The sequence below is a fragment of the Entelurus aequoreus genome, linkage group LG12 (assembly GCF_033978785.1).
Source record: "Entelurus aequoreus isolate RoL-2023_Sb linkage group LG12, RoL_Eaeq_v1.1, whole genome shotgun sequence".
Lineage (NCBI taxonomy): Eukaryota > Metazoa > Chordata > Actinopteri > Syngnathiformes > Syngnathidae > Entelurus > Entelurus aequoreus.
Window position 1 is genome coordinate 38,899,952 of NC_084742.1, and position 23,475 is coordinate 38,923,426.

At 39.8% G+C, this 23,475-nt stretch overlaps 1 protein-coding gene across 2 annotated transcripts in view; it reads left to right on the plus strand.

The window, feature by feature from the left end:
- Positions 1–436: 436 nt before the first annotated feature.
- adamtsl3 (ADAMTS-like 3) overlaps positions 437–23,475 on the plus strand; it is a 63,881-nt gene continuing 40,842 nt past the window's right edge. For both annotated transcript variants that reach the window (XM_062065944.1, XM_062065945.1), the window contains exons 1-6: positions 437–576; positions 12,280–12,407; positions 18,171–18,216; positions 18,309–18,548; positions 20,773–20,899; positions 21,677–21,751. In XM_062065944.1, the coding sequence (XP_061921928.1) occupies positions 526–576; positions 12,280–12,407; positions 18,171–18,216; positions 18,309–18,548; positions 20,773–20,899; positions 21,677–21,751 (667 nt within the window). In that variant the 5' untranslated portion in view covers positions 437–525. The remainder of the gene's footprint in view (positions 577–12,279; positions 12,408–18,170; positions 18,217–18,308; positions 18,549–20,772; positions 20,900–21,676; positions 21,752–23,475) is intronic.

A 23,475-nucleotide genomic window follows, 5' to 3' on the forward strand; every position in this document is an offset into this window, starting at 1 on the left:
ATAAGCCGCAGAGTTCAAAGCATTGGAAAAAAGTAGCAGCTTATATGTAAATACAAATATACGTTCTCTTAATCCACTACTAACTTTTACTACTAACACAAGCTAGCCGATGGTGTTCTTGTTATATTTTTTTGGTTTGAGAAATGTAACTGTCAGCAAATTGCAAAAACCCTCTTCAATGTCTGGACTTTAAGGTGCACAGAAGGTGCATACAAAGACAAAAAAAGAAGTCAGACACAAGCAAAGAGGAGACAATATACAACAATAATAAACATAAAGGTGTGATGTTGCAGCTGGCGTCCAAGTCCTTGTTTGTATGCTTGACTGAAGACCATTTATTGATTGGCCAGACGACACGGGACCCCTCCTTTCGCCCTCACATTGCACATAGAAAATACCTCCCACCTCCCCTCCTTCCTTACCCTCCCCTCTAATCCACGTCCCTCCTGAGGAGACGTAGAGGAGGGCTGCAGGCGGACAGGACTGACCCGGGGAGGACAGCTGCTTTGAGGGCTTCATGAAGCCATGGAGTCTGCTTCATCTTGCAAACTACTGCTGACAGCCCTTCTTTTTGTGGTATTGTAACATCTCCCCTTCCTTTACCTTGTCTTCTGTGTGCATTTGCATCCTTTGGGGGTCACATGGTGTTGTTTACTATGTGGCATGTGACTCGAGGGGGCCCTCTTCGGACGGCCTTTTAGCCGTTGTTCCTTCGCTGAGGGTGAACAAGACAAAGGCTTGAGCAGATGTGCACATATCACATGTCAACCTGGAAACAAAGACGGTACAGTGCGAGTATTCAACGGTCAGGTTTCTCTGGAAAATGTCCTCCCTTGCTTGACAGGTGACTCGCATTGTCCATCAGTGGACATCTTGCTCATTTCCTCCTTTCTCCTGAGCTACATGGGACAGAGAGGCTCTGTTTTTCTCATCTCTTGGATCAAATGGCAAGCAAGCAGGACAGGCGATGGACATGTCAGCCCTTTGCAAAGGACAATACTAAAGAAATGGATATGCTTATACTTTAGAGTAGTGTTTTTCAACCACTGTTTGCCACAGTCTGGTGTGCCGTGGGAGAATATGCAATTTCACCTAATTGGGTTAAAAATATTTTTTTGCAAACTGTAATTATAATCCGCAAATATTGTGCCGTTGTGGAGTGTCTGTACTGTCCGGAGCTTGGCAGAGTAACTGTGTAATACTCTTCCATATCAGTAGGTGGCAGCAGGTTGCTTTGTAGAACATGGTTTGTCGTGATCACACTAATCAAATCAAATCAACTTTATTTATAAAGCACATTTAAAATGTACCACAGGGGTAGCCAAAGTGCTGTACAATGGGCAGGTTAAAAGATAATATGAGTACCGAGCAAACACAACACAACACAAACAGAACACGATAAAAAATAAATAAATAATACATAAAAACAGGTTCACAGCAGGTGTATTATGGGGCGCCATTGCACTATGGATATCACTCAGTGTTAAAAGCCATGGAATAAAAGTATGTTTTTAAGAGAGATTTAAAAACAGGAAGAGAGGAGGCTTGTCTAACACTCAGAGGTAGGTCGTTCCAGAGCTTGGGCGCAGCAGCGGCGAAAGCTCTGTCCCCTCTAAGATTCAGCCTTGTGTCAGGGACCGTTAGTAGCAGCTGATCGGCTGATCTTAGGGATCGGGTGGGGCAGTAAGGCTGAAGGAGGTCGGAGAGATATGTTGGCGCGAGGTTGTTTAGACACTATGCAGACGACAGCAGGAGGCAGCATGCAGGTAAAAAAAGTATCTAATGCTTAAACCAAAAATAAACAAATGGTGAGTGCCCCTAAGAAAAGACATTGAAGCTTAAGGAAGGCTATGCAGAACGGAACTAAAACTGAACTGGCTGCTAAGTAAACAAAAACAGAATGCTGGACGACAGCAAAGACTTACAGCGTGTGGAGCAGAGGCAGCGTTCACAAAGTACATCCGAACATGACATGGCAATCAACAATGTCCCCACAAAGAAGGATAATTAAAGAGTCTCGATTGCTAAAACAAAGCAGGTGCGGGGAATAACGCTCAAAGGAAGACATGAAACTGCTACAGGAAAATACCAACAGGAAAATCCACCAAAATAGGAGCGCAAGACAGGAACTAAAACACTACACGCAGGAAAACACCAAAAAACTCAAAATAAGTCACGACGTGATGTGACAGGTCGTGACAGTACACCTACTTTGAGACAAGAGCTATATTGATGCATGGTTGGTTATGGTTAAAGCAGTGGTTCTTAACCTGGGTTCGATCGAACCCTAGCGGTTCGGTGAGTCGGCCTCAGGGGTTCGACAGAGCCTCTGCCGCGGAGGTCAAGACACACCCGACTCATCGTGTAAATAAAAACTTCTCCCTGCCGGCGTATTATGGATACCCCCAAACAATGTTCCCTCTAATTTTCCATATGTGTGAGCAAACGCAGCGTTCGATGGAGCGCATGTGAGCGACGTCAGACTTGCACATGCACTGTGGTCACACCTGCAGCACACCTGTCCCAAATCTGACTAAATAAGTTCAAAGTTTTATTATTGTAATCAAATGACAGCAGTCATTTCCATGAGATTATTTTGTAATATAAGTGTTTTGGCCAACTTACAATGACTATAACATATTGTTTTTCATGAGCTGTGTACTAGTATTATATGTCTGGGTGGGGGTCCTACTTTAGAAATAATGTGTACCCCTTTCAGATATCGCATTTAGTTCCCACTTAAACATTCACATGTTGCACAATGAGATGTAAACATGGGATTATGTGTACATTCCTGTAACTTTCCGTTTGTAAAATATATCTTTATTAGTATTTCTTTAATATAACATCATTTTATGATTACGGTTCGGTGAATGCGCATATGAAACTGGTGGGGTTCGGTACCTCCAACAAGGTTAAGAACCACTGGTTTAAAGTCATATCCAACAATTGCAATAACGACTTTTTACTGTCAATATCAGCTACTGAGTTAAGTTTTTTTATGTTTTCTGCTGGTGGTGTGCCGCCGCATTTTTTCAATGGAAAAAATGTGCCTTGGCTCAAAAAAGATTGACAAACACTGCTTTAGAGTAGTCAGTGGGAAGTTTGTATTACAGTCTGGATTGATTGTCCACTTAAAATGAGGCAAACGTATTGTCTAAATCAGGGGTGTCAAACGGAACAGGTTTTATCCGGCCCGCGTGATGAGTTTGCCAAGTATTTAAATGATGCTGCATTTTTTTTTTAATGAAAGAAACTGCTGTTCTAAATGTGTCCACTGGATGTCACAATAGCAATTCTGTTAGGACTAGCAAGACGTACAAAGTAAAGCGTGGCTGCGGCTCCTCTCCCTCGACCCAAATTAAACTTTAAACCTATGTCTTCTGCTACGAGCACATTTGTTTTTTGGCACCCTTACTCCCCCATAATGTATCAGTCAAAAACGAGAAAGTTTACCCCTTTTGAATAGTTTTTACTTCCGTTTCTTACGGTTTGTTGAGTTAGCACTGGATTGATACGGGGACATGACAAAGGAGGTATTGGATACCTCGAAGAGTTTACATGTGTATTTTGTTCAATCCCAGAAAGACTGTGACTTAAAGTGTAATCCTGGCTTTGTAGATACACTAAGACGAAGTTAAAGCTCATTGTGTTTTTCGAAACTGCACCAATTTCCTCAGAATTTTCAACAAATTTGAAGTGTTTTGTCCAGATGATTAATTGAGATTTGTACATTTTCAGAATGTGCTTGTTCTATTTTTGGCCAAAGTAAAACAAAGTAAACAACGTGGAGTTGTCTTTATTTTTAAGTTATCATGCCATGATTTTACCATTCCGGCCCACTTAGGAATAGATTTTCCTCCATGCAGGCCCCTGAGCTAAAATGAGTTTGACACCCCTGGTCTAAATAATTGTGATAATTGTGTCTTGCCTCCAGTCAAGAACGGTGACGCGAGCGTCATAGCCTGCATGAGTGCTGCCAGCACTTGGGAAGCTGAGGTTCACTGAGGAACAAAGTCCAACGTGTGCAAAAACGCTTCACAAAGCGAAGTGTTTTTTTTAGGGACCCACTGCACAAATGCTACTTACAGATCCTCTGTGTGACAGGAGCGCTTTGCTTGTTTTTAGGGACCTACTGAGCCTTTAGATCAGTGAAGTGAATTATATTTATATAGCGCTTTTCTCTAGTGACTCAAAGCGCTTTACATAGTGAAACCCATTGTCTAAATTACATTTTTTAAACCAGTGTGGGTGGCACTGGGAGCATGTGGGTGAAGTGTCTTGCCCAAGGACATAACAGATGTGACTAAAATGTCAGAAGCGGGAATCGAACCTAGAATCCTCAGGTTGCTGGCACAGCTGCTCTACCAACCGAGCTACGCTGCTTCACATCAGATCAGGGGTGTCACACTCAGGGGCCACATGGAGGAAAATATACCCCCAAGTGGGCCAGACTGGTAAAATGATAACTTAAAAATAAAGATAACTTCAGATTGTTTTGTTTGTTCAAAAATAAAACAAGCACAATCGGAAAATATAAAAATCGTAGTGTTTTTTTTAGTTTTTTTTTTACACTTGCAAGTTGCGGTTAATAGTAGTCTATTTGTCCTTGTGATAGTATTCATCAGTCGAATAGGTGGAATTGAGTCCGGCAGTCTTAAACTACTTCAATTGGTGTTAATTTTTAATCAGAATATGGAATAAATAATATCAAACTCACAGGATGTTATTAATGTAATTTACCCATTTTCTTCAACTGATGCACTAACATCATATAGTTTATTCTGTACACATGTAGCATCATCTACAACAAAACTTGTAAAACTGAGAAGATCAGATCAGGGGTGCCAAACTCATTTTAGCTCAGGGGCCACATGGAGGAAAATCTATTCCCAAGTGGGCCAGACTGGTAAAATTATGGCATGATAACTTAAAAATAAAGACCACTTCAGGTTGTTTTCTTTGTTTAAAAATGGAACAAGCACAATCAGAAAATATAAAAATTGTAGTGTTTTTTTGTTGTTGTTTTTTTACACTTGCATGTTGCAGTTAATATAGTATTCTATTTGTCCTTGGGATAATATTCATCAGTCGAATAGGTGGAATTGAGTCTGGCAGAGTCTTTTAAATGCTTCAATTGGTGTTCATTTTTTCAGAATATGGAATAAATAATATGAAACTCAAATTACAGGATGTTATTAATGTAATTTACCCATTTTCTTCAACTGATGCACTAACATCATAGTTTATTCTGTACACATGTAGCATCATCTACAACAAAACTTGTAAATTTGGACTCATTTATTAATCACAAAGTTAGAAGAACATACAAATGATTTCAGCATACATTTAGAAGAGCATTTTTTTTCATTCAAAAATTTCAGCTCACTTTTATACTTATCAAACTCATCCTGCGGGCTGGATAAACTCTGTTGGCGGGCCTTATCCGGACCACAGGCCGTACGTTTGACACCCCCGCTTTAGATCATTAGATCAAAATCCCTGCAGGCTTTCATTGAGAACAAAAGTGGTGCCCTAAGCCAAAGCGGTCCTCATCATATCCATCCCTCTCGTCCTTCATCCTCTCCTCTCTTTCGCCAGCCTCCCTGACTGCCTTCCAAAAAGGAGGAGGGTTATAACAGGCTGTTTTGTTTATTTACCGTGGATCCAAACACAGGAATAGTTGGCGCCGCAGCGCCACGGCTTTGGCCGCCCGCTCCGTTGGCTCTGTGTGTTTGTTTTAGGTGCTGCCATTCTCCCTCTGTTGTTCTTCTTGCCTTTTATATTGACGCACACACACTTTTGATAAGCTGAACTCTCCGCCCCGACTTGCTCTGAGGGGGGTTTTTGCTACTGAAAATAATCAGGTCATTATTGCATATGTGGTACTTTCCAGTGTACAAACATAGAACCTTAACAATCAAGGACTCTCACAAGACTTAAGAAATTAATAGGGTCATATTGTGGCCACGATTCGCAATGTTTCAAGTAATATTTTTCTTGCACGTGTAAAAATAGGTTAGCCTCTGATAATAGGGCTTCAACAATTATTCAATTAAATCGATTTTTTTAATAGAAAAAAAGCTTTGATTTACATTCCGTGGCTTTAATCAATCATTTAAGTCAGGGGTGTCAAACATACGGCCCACGGGCCGGATCAGGCCTGCGAACAGGTTTTATCCGGCCCGCGGGATGAGTTTGCGAAGTATAAAAATGAGCCGAAATTTTTGAATGACAGAAACTGCTGTTCTAAATGTGTCCACTATATGTCACAATAGCAATTCTTTGTATCTGTGTAGATGATGCTACATATGTAAAAAAATAAACCACATGATGTTAGTGGACCAGTCGAGGAAAATGAGCAAACTACATAGATAACATCCTATAATTGGATTTTGATATTTTTTTTTTTATCTTGATAGATTGAAAATTAACATCAATGAGTTGACTGATGAACATTATCACAAAATGTATTCAGAAAGTATAAAAAACAAAGATATAATACTATTAACCACAACATGTAAGTGTAAAAAAAAAAACATTATGATTTGTACATTTTCAGAATGTGCTTGTTATTTTTAAACAAAGAAAACTATCTGAAGTTGTCTTTATTTTTAAGTTACCGTGTCATGATTTTACCAGTCCGGCCCACTTGGGAGTAGATTTTTCTCCATGTAGCCCCCCATCTAAAATGAGTTTGACACCCCTGATTTAAGTGGAACTGATGAAACGTGATAAAATCCGGACCGGCATGGAGTGCTCAGAAATTTAAATATGTGAACATAGAGCACTGGCAACATAAACCAGATCTGTAGAGAAGGATCATGACAAGTGGTCTGCTAATATCTGCTATCAGTGATCTACCAGTTTTCACAATCTATGACGGAACTACGAGAAGAGCACTGATAGTTTCTGCACAGCCACTTCTATAGAGCACTCATGAGAGCGGCTATGTGGCAGCAAGTTTTATTTGTATTCTTTATAAAGGCACACATGATAAAAGATCAGTTTGAATGTTGATAAAGTGCATTTATTTGAATACAATTAACAATATGACTAGTTTAAAACATTTTGTTTATTTGACCTATTTTTCTTGAGATACAAACATAAAACAGGTGAGGGGAAATGCTCAGGGACAGAAGTGAAGCAGCCATTAGAAAACACCGACAAAAGACGGCAAAATAAAAGTACAGGACAGGAACTAAAACACTAAACACGCAACATAAGGCATGGCCTGGTGTAACCAGCCGTGACAGGAAGGCAGGTTACACCCTGAACAAGTTGCCACGTCATTCCAGGGCCTCAAAAATAGAATATTTTATACGTTTTTATTTTTTTAAATTCTTTATAAATGCACACATGATAAAAGTGCAATTTGAATATTGCTAAAGTGCATTTATTTGAATAAAATAATAATAATATGACTAGTTTAATAATTGTTAATTATTTGACCTATTTTCCTTGAGATATAAACAGAAAAAAGGTGAGGGGAAATGCTCAGGGACAGAAGTATAGTAGCCATGGGAAAACACCAACACAACCGGAAAAAGCCGCCAAAATAAGAGCACAGGACAGGAACTAAAACACTAAACACCGGAGAATACTAACAAAACGCTACATGAGGCACGGCCTGGCAGGTTACACCCTGTCATTGCAGGGCCTCACATATATATTTTGTCAGCAAGTTTTTATTTTTATTAAATCTTTATAAGCGCACACATGATAAAAGTGCAATTTGAATGTTGATAAAGTGCATTTGTTTGAATAAAATAAATAATACGACTTGTAAAAAAGGTTGTTTATTTGACCTATTTTCCTTGAGATATAAATTTCGGTTGTAAAGTGTGTTTTATTCGATTACGCAAATTAATCGATAGATTACTTCATTACAAAAATAATCGATGGCTGCAGCCCAATAATGGTAACAGGTAATATTAAACAGAAATCATAATGCTAGCATTCTTCCTGACAAACACCAGTCAAAGATCCTCTATATGATAGAGATGCTCTGCTGTTTTAAGAACCTCCTGCAAAAACTTCAGTCAAAGATCCTCTTTTAAGACAGCAGCTGTTTTTAAATATCAATTGCAAAAACTCTACGCAAAGATCCTTTGTGACAGAAGTGCTCTACTGCAGTGTTTTTCAACCATTGTTGGGCCACAAGCGCCCCCTAGAGGGCCGCCAAAAATGTCTGTTTCTCAGCTGTGGTCCGCAGCCGTACTCCGTTGTAATACGCTTTTCCACCACTGCAAACAAACAGAAGAAGTCTGGTGCCATAGTCAGAGAAGTTTCTTAAAGGCCTACTGAAATGACATGTTTTATTTAAACGGGGATAGCAGATCCATTCTATGTGTCATACTTGATCATTTCGCGATATTGCCATATTTTTGCTGAAAATATTTAGTAGAGAACATCGACGATAAAGTTCGCAACTTTTGGTTGCTGATAAAAAAAAGCCTTGCCTGTACCGGAAGTAGCGTGACGTCGCAGGTTGAAAGGCTCCCCACATTTCCCCATTGTTTACACCAGCAGCGAGAGCGATTCGGACCGAGAAAGCGACGATTACCCCATTAATTTGAGCGAGGATGAACGACTTGTGGATGAGGAACGTGAGCGTGAAGGACTAGAGTGCAGTGCAGTATGTATCTAATTTCGCTCTGAACGTAACTTAGGTACAAGGGCTCATTGGATTCCACACTTTCTCCTTTTTCTATTGTGGATCACGGATTTGTATTTTAAACCACCTCGGATACTATATCCTCTTGAAAATGAGAGTCGAGAACGCGAAATGGACATTCACAGTGACTTTTATCTCCACAACAATACATCGGCGAAGCACTTTAGCTACGGAGCTAACGTGATAGCATCATGCTTAATTGCAGATACAAACAAAAGAAATAAACCCGACTGATAGGATGGACAGAAAATCAACAATACTATTAAACCATGGACCTGTAACTACACGGTTAATGCTTTCCAGCCTGGCGAAGCTTAACAATGCTGTTGCTAACGACGCCATTGAAGCTAACTTAGATACGGGACCTCACAGAGCTATGCTAAAAACATTCGCTATCCACCTACGCCAGCCAGCCCTCATCTGCTCATCAACACCCGTGCTCACCTGCGTTCCAGCGATCGATGGAGCGACGAAGGACTTCACCCGATCATCGATGCGGTCGGCGGCTAGCGTCGGATAGCGCGTCTGCTATCCAAGTCAAAGTCCTCCTGGTTGTGTTGCTGCAGCCGGCCGCTAATACGCCGATCCCACCTACAGCTTTCTTCTTTGCAGTCTTCATTGTTCATTAAACAAATTGCAAAAGATTTACCAACACAGATGTCCAGAATACTGTGGAATTTTGCGATGAAAACAGAGCTTTTTGTATTGGATTCAATGGTGTCCAAATACTTTCGTTTCAACCATTGACGTCACGCGCATACGTCATCATACCTAGACGTTTTCAACCGGAAGTGTGGCGGGAAATTTAAAATTGCACTTTATAAGTTAACCCGGCCGTATTGGCATGTGTTGCAATGTTAAGATTTCATCATTGATATATAAACTATCAGACTGTGTGGTCGGTAGTAGTGGGTTTCAGTAGGCCTTTAAGCGCAAAAAATATGACTTAAGTGGTGAAGCTGTATTTTCCTTTGCACTTAAATTGTATTGACAGTTTAAGAAACAGGTGTAATATTATTTTTAATAGATTAGTCAGAATGTATTTATTTTAGCACTGCACACTTGTGTGGAAATGCATTTTTCATTAGTGATAATAATTTGATAATAACCTGCATGATTAACACATTGTTTCATATTTGACAAGGTTCATCCTGTTTAACTGTAAGTAGTTCAGAAATAATTATTGAATGTGATTAAATTCAAAAGTAAGATTACTAATTCAGTGTTAATATTTGAGTAGGCCCATCTGTAGTGGAAAAGTTGGGCCCCGAGGTCAGAAAGGTTGGGAACCCCTGCTATACTGTTTTTATAGACCAACTGCTGAGCAGATTGCTTTCAAGCCTTCATGTTAAGAAATCTGTGCTGCATGCAAAGATATTGGGGTGTTTTTTGTTTGTTTTAGTTTTTTTCCAAAAGGTCGGCCTTTGTGTTGAAGGAGCCATGTTTTTTCTTTGCATCTTCATGGCTACTCCATTTTTCTTTTGTTCAAGTGAAAGCAGGTTATTTTACTAATCTGTATGTTATCTTATTAAGGCCACATTCCTTCTCCCGTGGGAGGCAGATGATATGTCCCACAGTGAGTTGCAGACACTGGTGGATGATTTTTTTATTTTTTTTGCCAGCTCAGCCACTTTTTCTTCTCACCTTCCAGCGTCGCTCCAAGCCAAAAGAAAGAAAGAAACATAACTTGTACGCAGTCAGGCGGAGGTGACATGTAAAACGTGACCATGCCAGTCACTTTCTCTTCGTTTCACTCCTTCTGAACGGTTTGGACATTTTGAAAAATCAGCCTCTTGTCGCATCACACTTTACGGTCCGAGCTGGCGTCTGCTTTATGGTTTGTTAGCTCGTCTCTGGCTTTTTCTTAAAAACACCATCTTCAAGGTGTCTTAAAGGGAAGGTATTGGTAAATCTTAACTTTTTTACAAACTAAACATTTGAACAAAAAGGGCTGTTGAATATTATACCATAATGCATGTTTGCTGATCTTTGAGGTTCTACATAGATTTTGATGAGAGAAATGCACGGGGAAAAAAAACTTTTCTGAACTTTTTAATTTCAGTATTTACCCCCAATATAAGACGACGTACTCACGGTACCGTGTATCCAACTGAAAGTCCTCCTGGTAAGAGTCTCTGTTGTCCCATCTCCACAAGCATGCGTATCCAACTCAAAGTCCTTCTGGTAAGAGTCTTGACTGTCATCGTTCGGGAAGGTAAACAATGAAACACCGGCTACGTTGCTGCAGCCGGCCGCTAATACACCGCTTCCCACCTACAGCTTTCTTCTTTGCTATCTCCATTGTTCATTAAACAAATTGCAAAAGATTCACCAACACAGATGTCCAGAATACTGTGGAATTTTGCGATGAAAACAGATGACTTAATAGCTGGCCACAATGCTGTCCCAAAATGTCCGCTACAATCCGTGACGTCACGCGCAAACGTCATCATACCGAGACGTTTTCAGCAGGATACTTCGCGGGAAATTTAAAATTGCACTTACTACAATTACTAATCTAACCCGGCCGTATTGACATGTGTTGCAATGTTAAGATTTCATCATTGATATATAAACTATCAGACTGCGTGGTCGGTAGTAGTGGGTTTCAGTAGGCCTTTAAACACTGAAGAACACAATGCAGGTTACACCCTGAACAAGTCGCCACCTCATCGCAGGGTCTCAACAATACAATATTTTGTTAAAAACATCCTATAGTGACTTAAATGTAAGATAATCAATATAAGGCGTACAAAATATTTTTAAGACACTATCAGAAATTATTTTATTGAACAGAGAATGTAAGCTCACCTCTCTTGCAAGAACCATCCATCCATCCATTTTCTACCGCTTGTCCCTTTCAGGGTGGCGGGGGGTGCTGCAGCCTATCTCAGCTGCATTCGGGCGGAAGGCGGGGTACATCCCGGACAAGTCGCCACCTCATCACAGGGCCAACACAGATAGACAGACATTCACACTCACATTCACACGCTAGGGAGTTATTTAGTGTTGCCAATCAGCCAATCCCCAGGTGCATGTTTTTGGCGGTAGGAGGAAGCCGGAGTACACGGAGGGAACCCACGCAGTCACGGGGAGAACATGGAAACTCCACACAAAAAGATCCCGAGCCCGGGATTGAGCTCAGGACCTTGGTATTGTGAGGCACATGCACTAACCCCTGTTCCACCGTGCTGCCTTCTTGCAAGAACCGTTTTTGGAAAACAAATATTGCATCCATCCATTTTCTAAAAACCAAGAATTGTTTTATTTTTATTGACTTGAATATGAGACGACTGAATATAAGGTGACAAATATTTTGTGTGAACGACAGGAAGAAAAGCTCTGACCCGTTTGGGGAATAGTCGTTTGGCGCCACCTTTTGGTTTGCATGTAGAACTCTCTGAATATAAGACAAGGTGTTTTATATTAGGGTTGACACAATTATTCTGATCTGTTTTAAAGATGTTGGGCTGTTGTGTTGGACTACACTGTCCATAAATGCGAGCCAAAATAAGGCTGTCATTTTTTGTATGAATCCATGAATCATACACGACTCAAATTCTATTTTTTGTCCTCATCCGATGGTTTCTCTTTGTGTGCAGAGCTCACGAACTGCCCGCTCGGAAGAGGACAGAGACACTCTTTGGGACGCCTGGGGCTCGTGGAGCGAGTGTTCCCGCACCTGCGGAGGAGGAGCGTCCTATTCCCTGAGACGATGCCTCAATTCCAAGTAGGACTTAAAGAGGAAGTGCACTTTAAAAAATAAAAAAAAAATGTTGCCTATCAATGATAATTTAAAAAAAAAAATATATATATATATATATATATATATATATATATATATAAAATATATATTTTTTTTAAAAATATATATATATATATTTAGTTATTTATTTTTTATCATTATTTTTTTAATCGGTCCTTTCTAATTCATTTTCTACTGCTTGTTACTCTCGGTGTCTCCTAGGCACTTAAGCAAATCATATTGTCTTAAAATGCATATTCCCATCGATAACGGGACATCATCGCGCTCGGAATATTAATATATACTGTATATATCGGAATATATATATATATATATATACATATATATATATATATATATATATTTATTTTTTGGGACTGCCCGCGGGCCGGATTTTGGACTTTGATCTAGTGGGACGCCAAAGACTCAATTAAATATTTGAACACAAATTTACTGTTCAAGCTGTGTGTAATGTGGCTAAACATATTACATATACTTGTTCAATTAAACATCTGCCTTTTTTTGAAGGCTACTTAGGCCTAATACACTACTGTATTTTAACGTCGGTCACTCCGGTGATACCCGGAGAAGCAATTGTTTTCTGAGGTGGTACTTGGTGAAAAAAGTTTGAAAAGATGCTTTATTTGACATTGCCCTTAAAAAGTACATCAATATGTGTTTACAGTAAACCCCTCCAAGAAGGAGAAATACAATCTGCCAGAACTTGTAATTGCATTTTTTTAAATATATTTTTAATAACACTAGGAGAAAACTCCAAAGCATCTCGCTGGTCATAAATAATACAACAGCACTTAGGCATGGGTGCAACAGCCCATCCACATGTCCACACTTTGCTGTGCTGCGGTTAATAATGCAGCATGCTATCGAGGGACTAGCTCGGGCGACACGATCTGTTTAGTCTGCACTTTTTTCCGCGTCAGTCCCATGTGTATGTGTGAACATTTAAGGGTCAGCGGTGTTGCGGGCATGTTTTTTAGCTTTGCAAAAGACACATATATATACACGCACACACATACTGAGGCCCCGTGCTTTTTTATGATGTTCTTTCATTCACCGAAACGGCAGGGGGACTCTCTTGTCCCCATGCCAACAGTAATGTGTTGTGAGACGGGCTTACCACCACCAACGAGTCTGCATGAAGTTGTAATCACTGTCGTCTGCGCTTTTAATACACATGCATGTCTACACCGACGACGCCAAACACCTCGTAACACATCGGGTGCTTTTACAGCCAGTAGCACTCTTTGGTCTCGTAACAAGCAAAAGGGAAATGCTGATAGCAATGGAATGAAACACCTAAAAAGTGACCCGAATATAAGACGACTCTGAATACAAGAACATACTTTTTTTGTTGTTTCAAAGCAAATTATTTGCAATTAGAATGTCTTTTCTGGCACAAACCATTTTTTTTTTTAATTGGCTGATTCAGCCAATTCAACTCAATTAAATTCAAACTGTGACAATGGCGCACGGTGGCTGTTGGTGTGATCCCAGGATGCAGAGAAGGCAAGCAACATGCAGGCAGAATGCCGTTTAAATAGGTACCAGGCGGAAGATGAGTAACACAAGCCGAGCAAGAACAAAGAAAGCAGCAGGACACTTTGGTGTATACTATATGTATACTACGGAGAGACTCAGGAGGAGCTTCTATCCCCAAGCCATCAGACTGCTCAACTGCACCTTATCACAATTGCACAAAACCGCACGCACAAGAATCACTTTACTTACCACTGTAATTACCGGACTACAATACTCTTCATTCAATGACTGTAAATAATGTACAAACAAGAGTATAAAGACATACTGTTCCATTACCTTTGTTCATGCTACTGTCACTACTCATCTACCAAAGAACTGTAGACACCTTAATATTTGTTGCTTCCTATACTGTACATACTGTGTATATACTGTATATACTGTTATACTATTTGGTATTACACTGGTACTGTATTTGACTACTATACTTCTACTTGTACTGATACTTGTACCATAACTACTGTAACTTGTTGTGCAACTTATTGTCTTGTAATTAATGTACATCAGAGCTATTCAAATGTGTGTATTTTTTGTATTTAGTGTATTAGATTCTGCAACTAGTGTTTGGATCCCACTGTACGCAATATCTGAAGAGCATGGAAAAAAGCATTTCACGGTGGTGTACTCTGCATGTGACGAATAAAACCTTGAACCTAGTTAATGAAGCAGCACTAAAGGAGGGAACAAGGTGGAACTAAATAGAACATAATAACAATGTGTAACAGGACAAGGAACAGAACTAGAAATACTACCAAGAACAAGAGAACCAGGACAAACAATTCTAGCAAACAAGCAAACAAATAAGTCCAAACTGTCATGTGGATCAAGACACAAACTTTATTTATAAGTAAGTCAAAATAGCAATATAATTGGATTTATATGCAGTATATTGTTATAATATGTACTGGTGTATAGCACGTTTTAAGATGTTCAAAGATGTGGCGTAAACTGTAAATCAAAGAAAGCTGTGATGATTTGTCAAATTACTGTGTTTAGGTCTGTATAGAATCACACCCAGTCCCAAAATTGGTCAGGGGTCCACCTATTAAAAACCCCCTGATTTGTGTCAATTAACTTTAAATGGCCTCCAGTAATGTCTAGCAGTGTGTAAAACCTATATTTAAATGTTTTTTGATCCGGTGCTCAATAGAGACCCCTGTGATTTTTAGTTTTTGCAACCATACCATAGGTAAGTCTGGCTGATTCAATCAAGGCAGTTGATTGGAACATGTATGATACATTAAACTGTTCAATTAAAGTAAAAATGATACCAAATCTTAGGACTAACTGTCAAATCCAATGCAATCTTTTTATTAAACTGATTTTAATTTTGCACATCATTTCAAAGTATAAAAGAAGGGAATCGCCACTGTTTATATTCCAACAAACAGCTCAGGGCCTGATTTACTAAAGTTTTGCATGTACTAAAACTAGAGATGTCCAATATTATCGGCCGATAAATGCGTTAAAATGTAATATCGGAAATTATCGGTACCTGTTTTTTTTATTATCGGTATCGTGTTTTTATTTATTTTTTATTTTTTATTAAATCAACATAAAAAACACAAGATACACTTACAATTAGTGCACCAACCCCAAAAACCTCCCTCCCCCATTTACACTCATTCACACAAAAGGGTTGTTTCTTTCTGTCATTAATATTCTGGTTCCTACATTATATATCAATATATATCAATACAGTCTGCAAGGGATACAGTCCATAAGCACACATGATTGTGCGTGCTGCTGGTCCACTAATAGTACTAACCTTTAACAGTTCATTTTACTCATTTTCATTAATTACTAGTTTCTTTGTAACTGTTTTTATATTGTTTCACTTTCTTTTTTATTCAAGAAAATGTTTTTAATTTATTGATCTTATTTTATTTAAGAATTTTTTTTTTAAAAGTACCTTATCTTCACCATACCTGGTTGTCCAAATTAGGCATAATAATGTGTTAATTCCACGACTGTATATATCGATTGATATCGGTATCGGTAATTAAAGAGTTGGACAATATCGGAATATCGGATATCGGCAAAAAGCCATTATCGGACATCCCTAACTAAAACACGTCCAAGCCTGATAGCACATGCAAGCCTGATCTACTGAACATGTGCAAGGGGGTTTGTTTTTGTTAAATGAGCAGAATAAGGTGTGCAATCCATTTTGTGTCGCTGTCTTCATTATTATGCAAAATATATTCTGATCATCAGAACGCCCACAACACTAGTAGGGCAAGATGCACGTATAATTATTTAGCACGCGCAATGTGATATATCAACACTCATCATCATTTTGCAAGCAATATATGGTGTTTTACTTAGCACGTGTCAGAAGGACGTGCTATCTGACACGGACTCACACCACTTTTGTCTATTCAGCAATTGTCTTTTCTAATGTTATACCTACTAGATGACTTAAGGGGCTGATTAAAATGAATTCCAATGATACGTTTTGATGTCTGTTGCATTTTTTTTCTTTATGTAGTTTGGTTATTTTCATTTTGGAAATATTTTGATATATCTCCTACATGAAAATAAGTATTTCATTAAACATTTTCTTGCCTCTGACTTTTTCCAGTCACACAAATGCGCTGGTGATGCGATCCACATCCTCGCGCACATAAGTGTCAGTGTGCACATGTTTAGAATGTGATTCAGAAAAGGTGTTGCAGATTATAGATGCAAATGATCAAGTGTCTTCGTGGTAAAAGCCCCGTGCACGCAAAAACCTCATTTAGATAAGGCGGTCTGCACCACTTTTTAATTGCACAAGCAGTGTAAGTAGATCACACGTAACACGCCCACTCATGGTACACACTATTTTATTTGTTGCGCACGCCGTCTAGCACGTGTAGTATTTGGACCTTAGTCAATCAGGCCGTTAGTGTGTTATACCTCAGGCACAACGTATGTTGGGAGAGGGTTCCATTTTTTTCAAGTCCCACCAACCACTGAAACTGTATGCTGTCCATTTCAAGTTTTATATTGGCTTCAATCAGTGGCGGGCCGTGCGTTTCCCACTTAGGCCTTCAGTGATGTCCAACTTCAATGATTACCTCTCAAAATACCATCATTTATGTCACCACGTGACCATTGCTGGAAAAATACTATACAGAAACACATTAACGCACTACTGGGCATCGAATCATCAATAAACCTGCATCAGCAATTTAAACATATCTTATGTGGTACTATCAAAATTAAAACTGCAAAAAACATATTAAACGTGAAAAAAAAAAAAAATACAATACCTGAACTCACGATTTGTAGCACCCATTCGAGCTTCCGGGGTTGGCCGACATGGTCTCAGAAGATGTAGTTTCTCTTTAAATATCCTTCTTGAAAACGGCCTTGCAAATAAATGTGTTGTCTTGTCTAATCATAAAAGATGCAGACGAGGCGTGTTGGCTGAGTTCTTAAAGTTTACTCCACAGCGTGCTCGTCAAAAACATCACGCTACATTCAACCTAAACGGGGCTACTGCGCATGCTCTTCACTACTGTGGCATGCTGGGTAATGGCGTTCTTATGTTACCTAGCTCATAACATCACAATATATATCTGCCTTAGGCCAGCTAGAAGGCCTTACTGACAACAACTTGTGATTTGATTGGCTATCACAACTGTCTGTCAAATGTTTGTTCCCGTTCACTTACAGTGCACGGACGCCCGCATTGTTGATTCTGAAGGCCTCGGGCAGATTTGGTACAGCATGGCAACATAAGCTAGCTAAATTCTGATTGGATAAAAACTCTATAACCTAAAAACAACAGCGCTGCAAGGAGCATAATATGACATGAAGAGAATATGAATACTTTTAAATATTTAGGGAAAGTAAATTAAAAAATACTCATATCATTATATATATTTGATTATGATCATGATTTCTGGTTATGTCAGGCCAGCAGAGAAGGCCTTTCTGGCCCTGACGGCACACCACTGGCTTCAATGGGTTAAAAGTTGGAATAAAGGTGAATTCCAGGTCAGATTTCCAGCTATGATAAATCCACTCTGACATAGTGCTTATATTCACATTGAAGGGACATTATTATGTCTTAGGGCCACTTGTGGTTGCCCAATGTCAAGCTAACCGCCGAATGTGTGCATGTGTTGTGGTTTGCCTCATCATTCAACACCACAGAAAGTCAGTTGACACACTTTTTTCCCCCTTGCCTTACTTCTGCAGGACATGTGAAGGGCAGAATATCAAATATCGCACATGCAGTAATGTGGTAAGTTGTTGCTCTTTAATGTAGTATTTCTTAAAATGACTGAATGTTATGGAGAATACTGTGCTCTTAATATGTCTATGTTTCCATTACAGGAATGCCCTGCGGACGCGGGAGACTTCCGGGCTCAGCAGTGTTCAGCCCACGCCGATGTCCGCTACCAGGGCCGCTATCACGACTGGCTGCCCCTCTACAACGACCCAGACAACCCCTGCACCCTCAAGTGCAAAGCCGAGGGCTCGTCGGGCGTGGTGGTTGAGTTGGCGCCCAAGGTTCTAGATGGGACGCGGTGCTACACGGAGTCACTGGACATGTGCATCAGCGGAGCGTGCCAGGTGGGACACCACAAAAGACAGGTCTAAAATCCAAAAAAGATTTAGGAAAAAAATGGGCATTTGTAATTGTTTGAGTTGGGCATCACTGTTTTTTAATAGCTGGATTTTATTACATACTCCAGGGAAAGTTGTGGGATATTTGTTATACACAGTACAGGACAAAAGTTTGGACAAACCTTCTTATTCAATGCGTTTTCTTTATTTTCATGACAATTTACATTGTAGATTGTCACTGAAGGCATCAAAACTATGAATGAACACATGTGGAGTTATGTACTTAACAGAAAAAGGTCAAATAAAATAATGTTTTATATTCTAGTTTCTTCAAAATAGCCACCCTTTGCTCTGATTACTTTTTTGCCCACTCTTGGCATTCTCTCGATGGGCTTCAGGTGGTAGTCACCTGAAATGGTTTTCACCTCACAGGTGTGCTCGAAGCCCATCGAGAGAATGCCAAGAGTGTGCAAAGCAGTAATCAGAGCAAAGGGTGGCTATTTTGAAGAAGTTAGAATATAAAACGTGTATTCAGTTATTTCACCTTTTTTTGTTAAGTACATAACTCCACATGTGTTCATTCATAGTTTTGATGCCTTCAGTGATATTCTACAATGTAAATAGTCATGAAAATAAAGAAAACACATTGAATGAGGAGAAGGTGTGTCCAAACTTTTGGAGTGTACTGTATATAATTTTTTTAAAATAATTAATAACAAAAATATTTTGCTGCTTTTCAAACTTTTTTTTGTTATCTTTTTATTTTTTATTTTTAAACCATTAAGCATTTTCAGCAGGGACTTGCAGTCAATGTTAATAAACATTAATATTTGTTAAATAAACAGTGTTAAGAAAATGATTGGAATGATACTGAAAATATATTCATGAGTAAAAATCGCTGATGAAGAAATGTCGCTGCCCATCCCTGGCTATTCAATGTTTTCCAGGCCAACGACCCCCAAACTAAAATAGAGATGGATCAGGTACCCCCCTATTTATACACAGTTTCTTGTATGAAATCGTGTTTTAGATTACACTGGCCCTAAAGGTACCTCGTTATTAAGTAACGGCATGGCGCAGTTGGAAGAGTGGCCGTGCCAGCAACCTGAGGGTTCCTGGTTCGATCCCCACCTTCTACCAACCTCGTCACGTCCGTTGTGTCCTTGAGCAAGACACTTCACCCTTGCTCCTGATGGGTCATGGTTAGGGCCTTGCATGGCAGCTCCCGCCATCAGTGTGTGAATGTGTGTGTGAATGGGTGAATGTGGAAATAGTGTCAAAGCGCTTTGAGTACCTTGAAGGGAGAAAAGCGCTATACAAGTATAACCCATTTACCATTCAATATTCAGACAATTTAGTTTAGTTTTGTCTTTATTTGAAGGGACAATGCACAGAAACAAACTCAAAGACAGATATGTTCTGTACCAGATTATAGCTAAATAGCTAATTTTCATCTGCAGTCCCTGGCTACCTAAATTAAAGAGATACAGTACAAAAATCATGCGATAAAATTATAACAATAAAATCATACTATAGCATGTAATCAAATTAAGAAAAGTCATAAAATGCCCTTTCATTGACACATACTTATTAAACAATACAACCACACCTCAGTGATATAAGTCAGATCTCATATCCAAAATATTCCTAAATTACTGTGCATCTGGAAAGCGTTTGCAGCGCTTCACTTTTTTTTCCCACATTTTATGTTACAGCCTTACTCCAAAATGGAATAAATTGATTTATTTCCTCAAAAGTCTACACACAATGCCCTATAGTGACAATGTGAAAATGTTTTTTTTTAATAATTTGGAAAATGTATTAAAAATAAATTACTAAAAAAATCACATATACTCAATATTCACAGCCTTTGATGCACAGTTGGTGGCAATTACAGTCTCAAATATTTTTAAATACGATGCCACTAGCTTGGCCTGCCTAAAGTTGGGCAGGTTCACCCCAATCCTCTTTGCAGCACCTCTCAAACTCCATCAGGTTGGATGGGAAGCTTTGGTTTGCATCCAGCATGTCTCTGCATTGCTGCATTACACCCCAGGGGTGTCCTTTGCCAATGCCTGTATGTAAAGCGGTCTTACATTGGAAAATGACTTCTGAAGGAACTTGTATGACATTTTAACAACATAAACTATCTCCAAACGTATTAAAAGACATACCGCAATAGGATTATCCTGATTGTTGCACATTTCCAAATGACGCTTTTCCTTACCAGATCGTAGGCTGCGACCACGAATTGGGAAGCGCGGCCAAAGAAGACAACTGTGGCGTGTGCAGTGGAGACGGCTCCTCCTGCCGGCTTGTGAGAGGACACTACAAATCCCAGCATGCCTCAGGAAAAAGTAGGTTCTGTCATGATCCGTTGCCCGGATCATAGTTTGTTTACGTTTGATTTCACTTGTTTGCTTAGTTCTGTTTCAGCACACCTGTTTTGTGTCTTGTTGCCATGGCTATTCATTATTTTCACCTGCCTCTGATTAGTGTTCGGGATGCTCACCTGTTCCCGGGCACTAATAGGAGAGCTATTTAGTCCTGTCTTTTGCCACATTCTGTCTGGTGCTTTTGTTTGCTTCCATGCAACAGTTTACGTCGATTCCCTGAGCTAAACTTTGCCCTATGCCTTTCCTTGTCAGCTATTCAGTTAGCTACCCGTGCTATAGGCACGCGCTTCTTGTGTTTGTTTGTTCGTTCCTGCCTGAGTTATGAACATTAAATCATTTTGTTACCTGCACACTGCATCCGGAGTTCCGTCTGCATCTTGGGAGAACAATCCGCGCATCACCATGCCACCACGACGTAACAGAAAAGCACCAGACCGAGTGTGGCGAAAGGCAGGATTGATTGACTAAATAGCTCTCTGATTAGTGCCCAGGAACAGGTGAGCGTCCCGAACACTAATCAGAGGCAGGTGAAAACAATGAATAGCCATGGCAACCAAGGAGACACAAAACAGGGGTGCTGAAACAGAACTAAGTCTACAAGTGAAATCAAACGTAAACAAACTATGATCCGGGCAACGGATCATGACAGGTTCCCCCATAGAACTGCATTGTGATGGGTGCTGGTTGAAATTCTTGATTAAAATGTCTGACAAGTTGTCTTTTTCTGTTGAACTGCAGCCGAGGACACTGTGGTGGTGATCCCCTATCAGAGTCGACACGTACGTCTTGTCCTCAAAGGCCCGGATCACTTGTGTAAGTCCTGGTAGGTCCAGGGTGCCCTTCCATTTTGTAGTTTATATTGACTTGAACATAAGGCGGTTATCGTCAGACTTTTAATTTGAGGTACAACTCGACATGGTTTGGGTACAATCTTTGTAAACACTTAACTTTTATAGGCAATTATACCCTTGGATTTATTTTTTTTACCATCATTGTCACAGTTTTTTTGTTTCCAAAAACGGGTCTTAAAAACAAGGGTCGTTTTATATTCAGGGGTCTAAAGATTTATAGATCAAAGAAACGACTTATCCCCAAGCAAGTCTTTTCTATATAATATCAAAACATGGTAGATGCCATAAAAAAAACATGATTTTTGGTGATTAAGTCATTAAATGAGAGCCCGATTGACGGAAAATAATACAAAAATGAAAAGTCCTTGTCAAGACCTTTTAATTTATTATATGACTCGAGGCAGTTTGTCGCAAATTATTTTAGAGATCGTAACGAGCGTACGATCTCTTTTACTGACATGATGGACATTTGTGTCTATTATTTTCTCTAGTTGTATAAACCTTCAATAATACTTCTTCCCAAAAATAGATCATGAAAAAAAGGGGCAGTTTTATATTCAAAGTTCAATAGCTTTGTGCACGTGGCACTAAACAACCTAATCTGGAAAAAGATTTTGCGACAAAGGCCGACAATATTTTTTTTGTTTTACGCTTGGCGGGCTCAAACTTTATACATTCAAACAAGCAGGTGGCGCTAAAATTACTTTTCTGCTAGCAAGACCTCCATGTTGGTACAAAATCTTGTCACTGTTTTGAACTTCCATCCATTATCTACCGCTTGTCCCGTTCGGGGACGCGGAGCGTGCTGGAGCCTATCTCAGCTGCATTCGGGCGGAAGGCGGAGTACACTCTGAACAAGTCGCCACCTCATCGCAGGGCCAACACAGATATACAATTATGTTTGCTTATTCCCTGTGTGTGGTATCTTAGTTTCTGTCCTGTGTCTATATGTTGCATTTCCTTGTGCTCTGCGCTGGCTTCCACAATAGGAGCCTGATTGGCAACCAGGTACAGGTGTGTCCGATCAGGCTCCTATTTCAGTTTGGCCGGATCATTGATTCATGTCTACGTGTTGTTCCCTGTCGGTGTGAGAGTCTGTTTACCTCCAAAAAAGACATTTCTGTGTCTTGTGCACTTATTAGCTGCACTCTCTTTCTTTTGTTTTTTTCCACTCATTTGTGAATGATAGATAGGTAGGTAGGTCTTTATTGTCATTGCACAAGTACAACGAAACTTTGTTTTCAGCACAAACCCGTTCAAGATTAGACAAACAAACAGTGTACAGGGTTACAGAACAGGAATGCTGATGGGTCGCCACAAGGCGCACCGTAAAAGATAGGGAAAAGGGTAAAACGCTGGGGAAGGATGAGTGAAAAAATACAATCTAGACTGGGCTCCTAAGGGGGCCCAGTCTGGAGTGGGAAAAAACCTCCATAGCAAAGCACATATACATATTACAACGTACATCTCGAGATATCTAGCAACAGAGGGAAGGGGCGGGGTAATGGTGGTGCTGACCATCCTGCCATCACCCCTATGGGATTTGCGTCGAGGGCGTTGGGTTGGGGGGTGTGTGTATGTGTGGCGTATATTTTTGTGGATGCATGTTGTTTGTATGTAAGCCTACAGTGTGTCTCTGTTCCGCGGCCTTGATTCTTGTGCAGCCGATAAGTCCAAAGTCAACAA